General features: G+C 41.6%; 1 protein-coding gene across 3 annotated transcripts in view; it reads left to right on the plus strand.

Moving 5' to 3' along the window:
• Positions 1-14878, plus strand: part of LOC126278663 (uncharacterized) — a 40893-nt gene extending 26015 nt beyond the window's left edge. The window contains exons 5-7 of one of the 3 annotated variants that reach the window (XM_049978899.1): positions 7706-9163; positions 9248-9931; positions 12515-14873. In XM_049978899.1, coding sequence (XP_049834856.1) covers positions 7706-9163; positions 9248-9931; positions 12515-13675 — 3303 coding nt within the window. In that variant the 3' untranslated portion in view covers positions 13676-14873. Of the gene's footprint in view, positions 1-7705; positions 9932-12514 lie in introns of all 3 variants that reach the window. The other 2 variants (XM_049978897.1, XM_049978898.1) reach the window with 2 other exon arrangements.
• The last annotated feature ends 711 nt before the right edge of the window (positions 14879-15589 follow it).

Below are 15589 nucleotides of genomic sequence, written 5' to 3' on the forward strand. Positions count from 1 at the left end.
TCGTGTGTGTGTGTATCTTTATACTGTAGATAGGAAAGAGACACCATTAGTGACAGTTCGTGTTGTACACATATATCACGATCGTGACACTGCCATTTGGAAAACAGTTAACACGTGGTAGGAAAAGCAAAAATCGGCGCGTGCGAGGAAACGGGACCCCCTAATAGCAAAAAACCAATAAGTTGATCCGTTAAAGTACAGTGGTCGAACATTTCGTTAGATAGGGCCCACGTTGGGGACGGAATGGAAAATATGATCAAAGTAAAGAAAATGTGGCATCAACACAGTGACTTTTGCGCAAAATAAGGGTCACAAACCCTTACTCATTTCAATTTGTTGTTGTTTTACAGTTTCTAGAAACTGCTAGACATGGAAAACAAATTTTGTCAAATGGGGAAACATCTCGCCCTCAAGAAATGACTGCAAAAACCTTCAACAATCACACACAAACAGGCTAGATTGGAGCTCGCTAAAAAACATGCCATGGACTTCAGAAAGAGATATAAAGTGGTTTGCAGTGATGAGAAATAGCGTAATATAAATAGGCAAATTGGATTTCAGTGTTGTTGGCATGATTTGAGAACAAAGCGGCAGGTAAGAATGAGCAGAAATTTTGGTGTTAGGCAAGCTTCTGCGCTAAAGATAAATCGTGCACAGCTTGGCTAAACACCAGAATGAACGCTGATATGTACACTGAAAAGCTATAGATAGTGGATTAAAATCTGAGGAGCTAAGGGAAGAAACTGTTTCAACAAGGTAATGCACCTGTACATGCTTCTGCTAAAACAAAAAGGCGGTTTGAGGATAAAGCTATCGACGTCTTGCCCTGACTTGCACATATCCTTGATTTCAGCTCCATGGAAAATCTATTGGGAATGCTTGCAATGCATGTTTAATGCAGGGGAAGCCAATAGGAGGCTGCATGCGAGCTGAAAAGAGGTCTGCAAGCCCTAAAAAAATTAATGCAGAACAGAATTGAGGTAATTAGGAAGAACAGAGGTTGGACAAAGTACTAACGGTGCAATAAATGGTGAGTGCTTTTTATACCAACTTCCATCTAGGAAAATCAAACGCCATAGTTTATATAAATATGCCACGATTGCTTATCTGTATCTACCAATTTCACAGTAAATTTGATAAAAGTATGCTTCAGACGTTATATTATTACTTCCGTAGGATGTCTGCATTTATACTGATTTCCACTACAGTACATAGGTTTATCATTTATGTTCCTTCTGCACGTTTCCTATGTGTCTCGGATTAGTTTCCATCGCCTCCTATTTTGCCAGTTGTCCTACATGGCTGTCCTGCATAGCACACATCACTCCACGCTTCAACGTAGTCCGTGTGTTCATCTTTTATGTTTTGAAGGTCTCCAGTGCCATGTTTTAGGCCACATCTCGTGTGCCTTTGTTCCAATATAGGGGCGGCCAAGATTTCGGCTTGTAGGTTGTGTCTTGGTGAAAGTGCCATATTTATTCCATTCCATTGTAGCCGGTTACCTAAAACTCAAATACGGGCTGTTTTGCTTACTACACAAATTACACTATACACATCAATACTTAATTTTATCGTAAACAGTATTACCTCCCATCACCATTAATACCACCACCAATAATAATAATAATAATAATAATAATAATAATAATAATAATAATAATAATAATGAAAGTACAACAAATACTGGAAAAAAATAATGTGCAATCAGAAGAAGAAAATACAGTAATGGACTCTCACATCCCAGAGCAAACAAACAAAGAACAACACGCATCAATTAATCAGAGGAAAACGAAATCTTAAGACTGCCACCAAAACAACTACAAATAGAACCCGAAGTGACACACATGTTAGATATAGAAGAAAATTTTCAGCAGACATATATAGAATACAAAGACACAAATACAGACATAAGACCATTCTGGCATAGACAGCCATATAACCCACAAGTCGAAACAACAATAAAAACCATCAACACATTCATACACAACAAAATAAATAAAAACACAACTATGGAAAAGTTACAACTACTGGTTTTTATAGGAGCACTCACTACACTAAATATACACACTAGGCAGAGATCAGAACCAACCAACACACAGAAGAAACCCACATGGCAACACAGGCTACAGATCAGAATAGAAAAACTGAGAAGACATTGGACAGCTAACACAATTTATAAGAAAAGAAATATCAGACAAAAACGAAAAAGGTTAGGTAAAATCTCACAACAAGAAGCGATAGAGCAATTAGATGAAAAGAAGCAGAAATTACAAGCTTTGGCCAAACGACTTAGAAGATACAAAAAAGTGAAAAAAGAAGGAAACAAAACCAATATTCAACACAAACCAAAATAAATTTACACACACACACACACACACACACACACACACACACACACACACACACACACACACACACACACACACACACACACACACACTAAAATAGACAATCCACCAAACATAAGACATGGAACACTTGTGGAGCAACATACGGTCAAACCCGGCACAACATAACAGGTATGCACGATGGATAGAAGCAGAAACACACATACAAGATACTACAAATGCCTGAAGTGATAATTTTGCAACATGAAGTCACCAAAGCAATGAAATTCTACTCACAATAGGAAAGCCCCTGGAAAGATAAAATAGAAAATTTCTGGCTAAAGTAGTTTACCTCAAAACATTCACATCTAACTAAATTATTTAACAGTTACATTGCAGATCCATACACATTCCCTGATACTTACACATGGAATAACTTATATGAAACCTAAAGATCAAGCAGACACAGCAAACGCAGCTAAATACTGCCCCGTAACATGCCTACCAACAATATACAAAATATTAACTTCAGTCATTACACATTAATGACACATACAACACTGAACAAAATTATAAATCAAAAACAAAAAGGCTGTTGCAAAGGGGCACGAGGATGTAAAGAGCAACTGATAACAGATGCAGAGGTAACATACCAAGCTAAAACTAAACAAAGGTCGCTACACTACGCATACATTGATTACCGAAAAGCTTTTGATAGTGTACCCCACTCATGGTTACTACAAATATCGGAAATATACAAAGTAGATCCTAAATTGATACAGTTCCTAAACATAGTAATGAAAAATTGGAAAACGACACTTAATATTTAAACAAACTCAAATATCACATCACAGCCAATACAGATTAAGTGTGGAATATACCAAGGAGACACATTCAGTCCATTCTGGTTCTGCCTTGCTCTGAACCCACTATCCAACATGCTAAATAATACGAATTATGGATACAATATTACTGGAACATACCCACACAAAATCACACATTTGCTATACATGGATGATCTAAAACTACTGGCAGCAACAAATCAACAACTCAAACAATTACTAAAGATAACAGAAGTATTCAGCAATGATATAAATATGGCTTTTGGAACAGACAAATATAAGAAAAATAGCATAGTCAAGGGAAAATACACTAAACAAGAAGACTACATATTGCATAACCACAGCGACTGCATAGAAGCGATGGAAAAAACAAATGCCTATAAATATCTAGGATACAGACAATAAATAGGAATAGATAATACAAATATTAAAGAAGAACTAAAAGAAAATATAGAAAAACACTAACAAAAATACTGAAAACAGAATTGACAGCAAGAAACAAGACAAAAGCTATAAATATGCTATACCAGTATTGATCTATTAATTTAGAGGAGTGAAATGGAGTAACACAGACCTAGAAGCACTCAATACACTTGCATGATCACAATGCCACAAATATAGAATACATCACATACATTCAGCAACAGAAAGATTCACATTAAGCAGAAAGAAAGAAGGAAGGGGATTTATCGACATAAAAAAACCTACATTATGGACAGGTAGACAATTTAAGAAAATTCTTTCTAGAACGAGCAGAAACTAGCAAAATACACAAAGCAATCACTCAAATACATCGGCTACACCACTGCAATTTCATAACCACTTCTACAACCCTTTAGATCACATAACATCAACAGATAAGAAGAAACTAAATTGGAAAAAGAAAGCACTACATGGCGAGCACCTGTATCATCTAACAGAGCCACACATCAATGAAGACGCATCCAACACTTGGCTAAGAAAAGGCTATGTATACAGTGAGACAGAAAGATTCATGATTGCAATACAGGATCAAACAATAAACGCCAGATATCACAGCAAGCATATTATTAAAGATCCCAATTCCACAACAGATAAATGCAGACTTTGCAAACAACAAATAGAAACAGTAGATCACATCACAAGCGAATGTACAATACTAGCAAATACTGAATACCCCACACAACATGACAATGTAGCAAAAATAATACATCAACAGCTTGCCTTACAACATAATCTTATTAAAAAACACGTTCCCACATAAAAGTATGCACCACAAAAAGTACTGGAAAATGATGAATACAAATTATACTGGAACAGAACCATTATAACAGATAAAACGCCACCACATAACAAACCTGACATCATACTCACCAATAAAAAGAAGAAATCAACACAACTAATCGAAATATCCATACCCAATACAACAAATATACAAAAGAAAACAGGAGAAAAAATTGAAAATACATCCAACTGGCTGAGGAAGCCAAGGATATGTGGCATCAGGATAAAGTTGACATTATACCAATTATACTATCAACTACAGGAGTCATAACACACAGTATCCACCAGTACATCAATGCAATACAGCTACATCCAAACTTATATATACAACTACAGAAATCCGTAATTATTGATACATGATCAATTACCCGAAAGTTCCTAAATGCAATATAACACATACCGTACAGTTAAAAGGAAGTCACGCTTGATCAACGTCCGCGTCACTTTCCATTTTTGACAAGACATAACGTCTGAGAAAGGAAAATAATAATAATAATAATAATAATAATAATAATAATAATAATAATAATAATAATAGCAGCTTCTGCTATGAATAAAAACATCTACCAAATCTATATCTACTGCTATTATAACTTCAGTTTTTGTCTGCCGCATTCCATCGCTCCCCGACCCAGAGGCACGCTCTGCCTGTTCCTTGGACGCTTGGAAGGCGCTGTGGTTGCATCTGCCTCTTCCATTGTACGTTGGCTCCCTGTTTGCAGGGAAGGATTCTTCTTTTCCAAGGGAGCTCTGCTGATGTCAGCCACACGCCGACTTAAGTCACCAGTGTTCTGGTTACTTGGTGGTGAGAAGCGGCGCTTACGACTGCGTTTCTGTGGGGTTGCGATGGCCGTGCTTCCGGTGTTAACTGCTCTTCTGTCGCAACTATTGACCTCAGCTGCCTTCGTTGCGCTACTTCTTGATATTCCGTCGCAATCTCTCATAGTGCAGTAGATGGAGGTTGACTGACAACATAACGCGCTACCCAAGCAGTTCTTGAAAGTTCAAGAAAGTTACCGTGCTATTTCGCAGCGTAGTTTTCGTCCATTCGTCCATTTCCGAATGACGATGGTGTAGCATACTTGGTTCAGGGTCTGCAACGTCTGCTAAGTCACACTCGAGAGTGACAGTCCCTACTGCATTTTGGGCACATAAACATGAGGGACTTCGAACAGAAGTCTTCCCTCTTCATTTGTTCTTGTGTTTCGTTCCCTGCAAGCTTGCTCCTATTTTGCACAATTAGTTGTCGCTTTACGTAGTCATTAGCAGTACTTTCTCAGCAATATAGATTAATACTGGCCATGGTAAAGTCTATTGCAGACTTCCTTGAAGCGAAGATGAGATCTTCCCACTGGCCTTACAGCCTCCTGAAGTTCTGAAGTCATGAACGATCTGGAGAAAATTGCAGTCAATGATGATGAATGGAAGATTTGTGGCGCCTTGCATAATGATGTTAGTCTTTTGGAGGCTGATGGAAAGACCAAATTCTTCACAAGCATGTGATAATTTGCTAAACAGTGCAGCTCATCTTCTGAAGCCATGTAGAGATTCAGGTTTGATTCTGAAGGCCAACATTAATATCATTAGGGTGACTCTTGCGTATGCCTTCTCTGTTACACTTAGCAGTGAAATGCCTTGGTAATTGTTTCAGTTACTTTCGCCCCATTTCTATTTACACAAAGTGACAATCTTCGAATTCTGCTTTTTCAAATGGCTTTGAGCACTATGCGACTTAACTAAAATCATCAGTCTCCTACACTCTCAGCTGGTAGTGTTCGCCCTGCGTTCAATTCACTTGACTTAATCAGTAATGATTTCAGAGAAACTTTTTCTGATAACTGGACTAATTGCTTTCCTAATACTATCTTACATTGCGTTAGTGTCCCAAGAATCGGCTATTTGCTGTACACCTGCACATAAATTCAGCCAGTAGTTACTTGCACACGTCGTGGATGTTTTCTGTGCCCTGTTCTTTGCTTCTCGCATTACGAGATCTTCCATTTGGTTCCTTTGTAAGCAACCAAGGCTTACTGTTTAGCCTCAGTGACTGGATCCATCTATTCCAATTTTTGCTCGTACCTGACCTTGTTTTTGTATTGTTTTACTCCATATGCCAATACTGCTGAGTTGCAGATAGCACCAGAAATTTGGTGTTAATGTTCCTTCCTGCCTGTACGTTTAATGGTAAAGCACTTTAAAGATCACTAGCAAGTTCCTGTTTCATTGTGAATCATGAACATAGGCTGATCCGGGGTTTATCTTTCCGTTTGGTGTGGTGACATTACTAGGGGGGTGAGCCTCATTGTGCGTGCCACTGGAACGTGGTCAGGGTTGCAGTCAACACTAAGATAGCTTCGTGATTTACAAATTGTAGGCTCTGATTTATATTTCCGCACTACCTTCTTTTTTTTCCAAGATACAGTTATTGGTAGTGGGGAGAGACAATAACATCACCGCCCTTGTGTTTTAATTCAGAATTGTTCAGAAATTTGTCCCCTGAATTTTACCTTAGGATTTTGAACTATTTAGCGGTTTTGAATCCAAAAGTTTTTATTTCATAATTTGGGAGAGTCTTTCTCTGCTGAGTCACAAGCTTTCTTAGTATGTAAAAACGTACAAACCACTTTCTTATTAAAAACTGTTTTGATGTTTGAGAATTAATTTCAGAACTATCACATCTAAAGTCTATGTATCCCGTAGATTTGTATGTACACTCTCCTGCTTCACACAATCTATGCGTCTTCATATCGTCCTTGATATTTTGTGAAAACTCTGAAGAGTTACACTTCAAAACCTTAAATGCTTTTGCGCAGATGGTAAACCTGAAGTTGTCTTTCACTTTGCTTCACACTTCGCGGTGCGTATATTGCTGAGCACAGTAAATATCGCTGGCTAAATGATTAGAGATAGCGACCATTAGTCTGCGAAATCATTTTTGTTGCGAGACGGAAACTTAAATTGGTAGATCAAAGACAGTTATACAATATCTGGCGGCTATGATAACCCTTTTAGGTAAATCGCCTTTCAGAAGAAGAAAAGTGCAACCAAGGGTTCCTTTAACGTGGCACGCGGGTCTAGCTTCTTACACAAGATAGTAATGGTGACATTCTCGCAACAATAAACACACATGATTCGCCATTGCGTTACCACAACGTAATGTGCAGCTGGAAGTCATGAATTCTCAACCATCCCTTTCCTTTCTTTCCCCTGCCTCATATTTCATACAAATGTGTAATAAGCAACTTGATTCTTATCATATTTTTCCATTTGCAGAGGCTGGCGTATACTGATACAGAAGAGCTTAGCACAAGCCAGAGTCAACTATTACGTTCATATTCTAGCCCCCGTGAAGCATTTAAACGCACAGAAACTTCTTCAGAGTTCACTATTAAAGACTTGGATGGCGCAATAGGAAAGCAAGACGTTCGTCCTTATAGTTCTGCTAGTGACGCTTTCATAGATCAGATCAGCACAGGAGACCATGAGTGGGGCAGCAACAAAGATTTACTCAAGGATAGTGACAAACATACCACACATCACTGGAAAAAACAAGTGATCAGATGCCTATCTGAGAGCGATGGAGAAACTATGTGCAGCACGTATCAGCCACCAAAGTATAGTGAAACTGAGAGCCAAAAAGCAGAAGGAAATGAAAATCGTCGTGCCGAAAGTACTTCTCTAAATGAATTAAAAACCCATACACCTCTACCAGGGGACGAGCAGTCTTGCAGTAACCCAAAATTACATGCATGGATTCTGCCTCTAGACGATTCAGCAGAACAGACAATGGTAATATTTGAAGAATCTAATGACTCAGATGTCATACTGACAGAATCATTTAAGGCACTAAAACATGAACATAAGATGGTTGAGAGAATACTGAAGCAACAACATAATGTTGAACCTCTGGCTCAGCTATTATTGGAAGAACAGAAAGTTGTAGCGCAACACGAAGAGGCGACAGTGGAGGAAGACGAAATATTTAGCCCTGTCAGTGCCACGTCATTTGATGCATACCTAGATAACAGTCCTGTGAGTGAGTGGTCACTCGAAGCACACATAGATCGTAGCTCTATCAACATTCAGTCACTGGAAGCTTTCCCTCAGCTTAACCCTATGAGTGAAAGGCCTTACGAAGCGTATTTAGACGACAGTCCACAGAGCTGCCACTCATTCAATGAATATCCTGAAAGTGATCAGTCATTTTTGGCATATGATGAACTTGGTAATTGTTTAATAGAAGAGCAACATCAAGAAAGCCAGGCTAGTGATCAGTTACTTCAGGTACTTGAGCTAAGCAAGGATTGTCTTCCACCTCTGGAGACACAGCACAAAGAAAGCTGGGTTGGCGGTCAGTTACTGGAATTGCAGCATGAAGGAAGTGATCAGTCACTGGAGGAGCAGCACGGAGAGAGCCAGGATGTTGATCTGCCACTAGAGGTGCAGCACGCCATGCAGCAGCAGGGAGAGAGCCAGGATACTAATCCGTCGCTGGGGTTGCTGAACGGAGAGAGCAAGGATGCTGATCCGCCGATTGGGGCACTGAAAGGAGAGAACGAGAAGGTCGATCCGCCGTTGGAGGCGCTGGACGGAGAGAGCAAGGAGGCCTATCTACCACTGGAGCTGCAGCACAGAGTAAGTCAGGACGCCATGCAGCAGCAGGGAGAGAGCGAGGGGGCTCATCTGCAGGTGGGGGCGCTGGATGGAGAGAGCGAGGAGGCTGATCCGCAGGTGGGGGCGCTGGATGGAGAGAGCGAGGAGGCTGATCCGCAGCTGGGGGCGCTGGATGGAGAGAGCGAGGAGGCTGATCCGCAGCTGGGGGCGCTGGACGGAGAGAGCGAAGAGGCTGATCCGCAGCTGGGGGCGCTGGACGGAGAGAGCCAGGATGCCAAATTGTCACAGGCGGCGCAGGACAGAGTGAGTCAGGAAATTGTGTGGCACAAACAGAGGCAGGCACAGTATGAAGAAAGAAAGGCAGATGATATGTCAGCCAAAGTGCAGCATATAGAGAGTCGTGACGTGACAGGTGAAATGTCATTGGAAGGTGCTCTGTACGTTATCAACAAACCACCAGAAAACTCGACAGCAACATTATCATATTCAAGTGTTGTTAGTCAGACTGAATCACACATCAGTCTTCCAACAAATTTATCAACTTATGAACAGCTTCCTCCACAACTTCTGCCTGTAACTGTCACAAGTATTGCACCACCTGAAGAACACGAAGACAACAGTGCACACAAAAAGAATGAGACAGAAGCACAGCTGTCGTATCTGCCTGTAACTCTACCAGCTGTTGTGTCAGCTGAAGCACAGGAGACTGAGACCCAGAATGAGGCGCAACTGCCACTAACACTTGTGGAATATATGGCACTGGGCCAGTCAGTGTTTGCACCTTCCATTGACAGCATGATCGCTTCCACTGTTACTACTACTGCCGGTGGTCTAAACACAGTCAGCAGGGGAACATTGACTTCGACGTCTTTGACAGACTATACAGTAAGTACCATTTGGAAATATTCTAGTCTCTTGCAAAATGAAAAGATGATCAGCTTCAGAAACCTCTCGATTAGTTATCCGTAATTCACGCAATAATTAAGATGTATTATGCAAGGTCTGGTACTCCAGCATTGCCAACCCAACGAAAACTGGTAAAATTAGCTGTTACTGCAGATGGTAAGTGGAAATGAGACAATTATGTACAAATTTTTATTACATAAATTGTGTACCTTCATTGCTAGACACAGGGAATGTTAGGTTGCACCCTCGTAATTCTTGCTCACTGCAATATGAAGCAATAATTTTCTGTAAGTCTCTAAACGTCTCCATGTAGTCATAAAATAAATAATCGCGGGAGAGCTATGCATATTCTTTTCTTACAAGTGGACTAATCTATTCGTGTTGCTATACACGTGGAGTGTAGGCAGGGCTGATCTCCTTCAGTTGCTGTAAATATATTGTTTGATACTTGACACAATTGACTGCTACAAGAGTATATCCGTGAAGCCTGTTGCAAAACGAGATTTTTTAAGCCCCAAACACGAAGTCTTCTATTCCATTCTCTGAAGCATTCTGCCATTGTAAGTTATTTTTTCATTTTGTTTAGACGGGGGAAAAAAGGCGCTTGAAAAATTTTACATTTGCATCCAAATCTCAGCAAGCTTAACAAAATGTCTGAAAACTAATTCTGTGGAATTGAGTCTCAGTAACTCAGTGAGGTAGCTATCTAGCACTGAGACTTTTCTAATGCAGAAGTCAGCATATGTGGGAGAAAGCCGCATTTTGCAAAGAAGGACCAGCAGTTACGTGCCACTGGCTTCAGTTCTAACGTATTGAACCAAATGAGGGGTAATTGCTCTTTCCATGATTCAAATGTGAAACGTAAGTCTGGTGGTGCAAGTCATGTAAACTTCTTTACCAGTATGCTGGTACAACGGTACTGTTCAATAATATGTACGTGCCTCTTGGCTGATATCAAATGGATTCTAATGCTAACGATTAGATTCAGTGCAGTAAGAGTTTGGGATTTGAGATTTGTGTAAATTATTTGCCATTTCGAGGCTCATCATTAATACTTATCTATATGTGAAGATCACGGAACTTCAGATAGAAGGGATTTCCGGTGTAGTAGACGTGTCGTCCGCGATGGGAGACGTGAAAACTTCTTTAGTATTTGCACAGAGACTTCAGGTATTAAACAAGTGTATAGGTGTAAAAAAAAGTAAAATGAAATTTTCGTTGATCATTATGGGGAGGTTAACCACTAATCAGTAAAACAATGTATGGATTGCAATGGTTTAGAGCTGAGTTTCTATGTTCATAAGAAAAGTTACTTAATAGTGTTTACCTTTTATAGGAATGGTTCTTTAATCGAAAGACTTTTCACTATCCTGTCAATATTTAAGGTTTCACACCACCTGAAAATATAGAAAGGCGAATTTCAGATCAGTGTGCACTTAATTTAGGACTATCGATTTTCTTAAACTTCCCTCTTGGGTTCACTGTCCTCATGTTTCCCAACTAAAGATACAAGCAGCACATAAAGCAGATAAAATCCATTACACCTCTCTTATCCAGAAAAAGATGCGTTTGTCAGTTCAGCTGCAATAGCTGTAAGTAGGTATGAAATCTTGGAATGTGAGCTTTCCAGGCAATTACCAGTTGCAAGATCAGTCTGAACATCACATGTTACCACTAAGAACAGTACTCAAGTATTGTGGACCTGCATCTGAGATACCATCCCTTAAGAAGGCTGGGATATTCCCAAGGTATTTACGTGTTCAAGAGACGACAGCATATGAGTGCCAACGGTGCTAGTATGTTCGAACTGCGCTCGCTCGTGACGGTTGTAATTAGCTAGTATTAATAGTGTTACTTTGCAGTCACCTCCAGGATCAAGTTATAGTACTTACTATAATCAGGATATTTGTTAACAAATATCGCGCGTTTTCAGAGTGAAAGGAGTCGTAGATATACTGCTTGTTTCGGTACCAGCGTCTCAACATAGTCTGCTCACAAAAAGAGGTCGGCGTGATCGTAACAACTCTATTGCTATTAACGAACAACTTCAGTTACAACAACTTGGCTATGGACAAATTTTCGTTGTTAAAATGTTAATAAGGTTTAGTAAACAGTTCATTAATTCCCGAGCCTCTCACATGACTCTATAAAGTTTTGTCCTTGGAGTTTTTTTAGACTTTCAAACTTTCGCGTCAAATGACGGCTTCCCTAGTCTTCGCCGTAACAACCTAGAATGTCATCAGTTTAATGTACGTAATGCATACGTCCGCAGCTGGACCCGTTACCGTCATCATTCTGTTGTCACTATGTAACAATCAGGATTAAACAAACCATCGCACTTCCATAAAGATCGTCGGTTTTCCCATACCTAAGAAAGCCCCAAGAATGCAGTGCGAACGTATTGCGATCAAACTTTCATTTTTCCTAATTGACTGAACATGTCAGGAGTCAACACTTTGGGAGGGAAGGGAGTCGTGAGGTAACGTGAACGCATTGTACTGTCGTTGTCTATTTGATATCGCTTATCAACTGTTACCTGATACATTGATGTTTGTTCCACAGGACGCTGTCCCTGGATCCTCTAGGATGCATCAAGAGCGTCTTTCACCTCAGCCAGGGCCCAGCCAGTTTAGGTACCAGTATCCACTGGCGCCTGGTTCCAGGTCGTACAGATACCAACCACCACTGGCACCAGGTTCCATGCCATACAGATACCAACAACCACTCGCACCTGGTTCGGACCTGTACAGATACCAGCAGCCAATGGTACCAGGTTCTAGCCAGTACAGATACCCAACGGCACTAGTCCCCACCCAGTACCAACAACAAACACCACAAGGGAATATACTTGGTACTGGTGACTCTGACGACGATCCTGGTTACCTCAGCGAATCGTCTGGAGAGCTCCAGAATAATGCTAGGCTGGTTCAATACCCTGCAGACTGGCAGCCTGCTTTGATCCGAGAGCCAGACTTAGACATCATTATTGCCTTCATTGAGAGTAGCACTGCCCAAAACGCCGCACCAAAACAACAGTCCGCAGATACGCCTGACCAAGAGCAGGTTCTGTTGAAAGAGGGAGGCGATGACCAGCCAGGCGCTGATAACATAGACATAACAGCTGCCTCGGTACAACAATCGGATCAAGGAGATAATGAACAATCGCTTCCATCTGCATCAGATGATCCACATCTAGTCGAAGATACCGAGGAAACGCAAGTGGTTGCCAAGGCTAGCACGTCAAGCAATGCACAACCAATGACCCCTACAAAAGAGACTTCATACCGGCTTAAAAGTGATACACCAAGAGGTAAGAAAAATCTTACACGCAGATGGAAAGAGCATCAGACTCTAAAAACGAGTAGTAGTTCCGACTCGGACACTGAAGCTAGGCGACATGAGCTTTGGAAGTATCAGCAGGAATCGTTAGCGATTGGGGGAAGAGCAACAATGGAAGAATTTTTAGTGTTGCAGCAGGACCTGGAGCAGTACTACGAAAGACTTAAGTTAACCGAAGGTGGTGATGGACATGCACCAGAGGCTGGACCTAGCGGAGAACAGCAGCCGGTGGCAGCCTCTCAGTGCAATCAGAGAAGTCAAGCAACTGACCTGGCCACTGCAGACGTATCTAAAGCTGAGCGTGGTGAAAGTTCAGCCTCCACGGACACAAGAGAGCCGAAAGAGGCATGTGAACCTGTAGTGAGCGACGTTTCGAGTGACTAGAAACACACCGATCCTGAGAGGCGCCGTACTACACCCACACGCACGCACAGCTTGGTCACGTGAGCACGTAGCTCACAACTGCCGAACGGGCAATTTGGTACCAAAAAGGACTTGTCGACGCAGTCTGATTTAGACTACAATTTTTATTGATGGACGCCGAGGAAACAGCTCTACAAATTTTCAACTTTTTGCTAGATCGTTGCACGGACAATACATGACGTAACTCAATATACGAGGCACTTGTCAGTCTTGACTTTCTGCCCGGTGAGTAATCCGTGCGTAACGATTGGCATAACTGTTATCAACTGACAAACTGTCGACTGTAGTTAAGCTTTAAGTGCTTCCAAAACGAGTTGCACAGAACTAAACATCTGATCCGACGTGACAGGAAAGGGTTTTGGTACATTCACTGAGAACACCCCTGAAAAAGTGCATGCAAACATGTCATTGATCTGCATTGTACGGCATGAAATAAGCTGAAAGGAAGAGATGAATCGGCTTGACAGAAATGGAATGAATCCTTAAAATTTGTATGGTTGCTATTAGCGTCCGCAGCCGAGCGAGTAAGCACTTAGTTTCATAAGCGGGAGGTCTGTGGATCGAATCTCGCTGCCGATACTACTTTGTTTAGAGTTACCTGCACCATTATTCGATGCTATGCTTAGATATGCGTCGTACGCCACGAAACTGTCACGATAGAACAGGTTATGAATATAAACAAAGTTTGTTTTTATAACGCACACAATGAAAACAAGAACTGTGACATGCAAAAATTCGACGTTCCTTGCATCTGCGTATGCCGTTACAGTTTCCGTATTTCTACGATTAGTACCATCCTGATTCATGCAGTGCTGTATAGGTTACGTATTATATTTGTCACAAATGTAGATACAGTGATGTAAATAACTACGCTGATTTGAAGGTTCTCGTGTATCCTTTAATTTCCAGTAGTCTTAAGAACTTTCTCCTTTTTCATGTTAGAAATTAGGAAAATACTAACTGAATGATTAGATATTGATACTGTCACGGTCATAATAAGTCTGTTTTTAGAATTACAAGGAAATTAAAAATAAACTACCGACAGCGATTTCCGATCTAGAGACCTCGCTCATACGAAACTCAGCGCTTACTCGCTCGGCTGCGGTTTCTGAGGACACTAGCAGTCGTAGAGTTTTCAGCGTAAGCAAGCTTATAATTTTCAAACTCGATTTTCGCAAAAACGGTTGAAAGTTGCTTCTTTCTCCTACATATGCTAATCGTGTCATACCCTACACACCCTGACAATAAGATTCAAATCCGTGGGGGGAAGTTCGTACGGTCCCCTTGTTAGTAAAGTTCCGAAGCAAGTGGGACTTTTGTAACGGTACAAAACTAGAGGACTTGGGGCAGAAGTCGGAAACCAGAACTGCAACGAGGCCGCAGCCAGGCAGCAGATGCTGGTCATTCAACAGCGCGATCGGCTCCCTTATCGACGGACCAAAGCCGCGGAAATCGGCCGCAGCTGGCCGTCGCTCCTGCTTGAACAGCACCCCTAAGCAGCAGTAGCTGCAGCAGCGGCAAGATTTCCGTTACGCCGTCCCGGGTGTCAGGGCCCTGGGGCCAGCCTTCGAGAAGCCACTCCATCTCGACTGACTGCCGCATGATCAACGATTACACCAGGCCTCGGTCACTGCCGTGTCCCAGATGGTGCGATGTGGTCACAAGAGGCTCTAACGCGAATTCAGCCCCTGGAACCAACATCTAAACGCTGTCGCAGGCCCACACGCAGCGCCTGCCGTGTGTCAATTGGGAAGCCTCACTGTGAACTCTGCCGCGGAGGAGGGACTTCTGCCTGTCTGCCAAGCTCTGGTGGGCAACACTGTGCCAGACGCCCGCCTCAGCTCCTCACCGTCGATCCAGACTTCGACACCAGGA

The sequence above is a fragment of the Schistocerca gregaria genome, chromosome 6, assembly GCF_023897955.1.
Source record: "Schistocerca gregaria isolate iqSchGreg1 chromosome 6, iqSchGreg1.2, whole genome shotgun sequence".
Classification (NCBI taxonomy): Eukaryota; Metazoa; Arthropoda; class Insecta; order Orthoptera; family Acrididae; genus Schistocerca; species Schistocerca gregaria.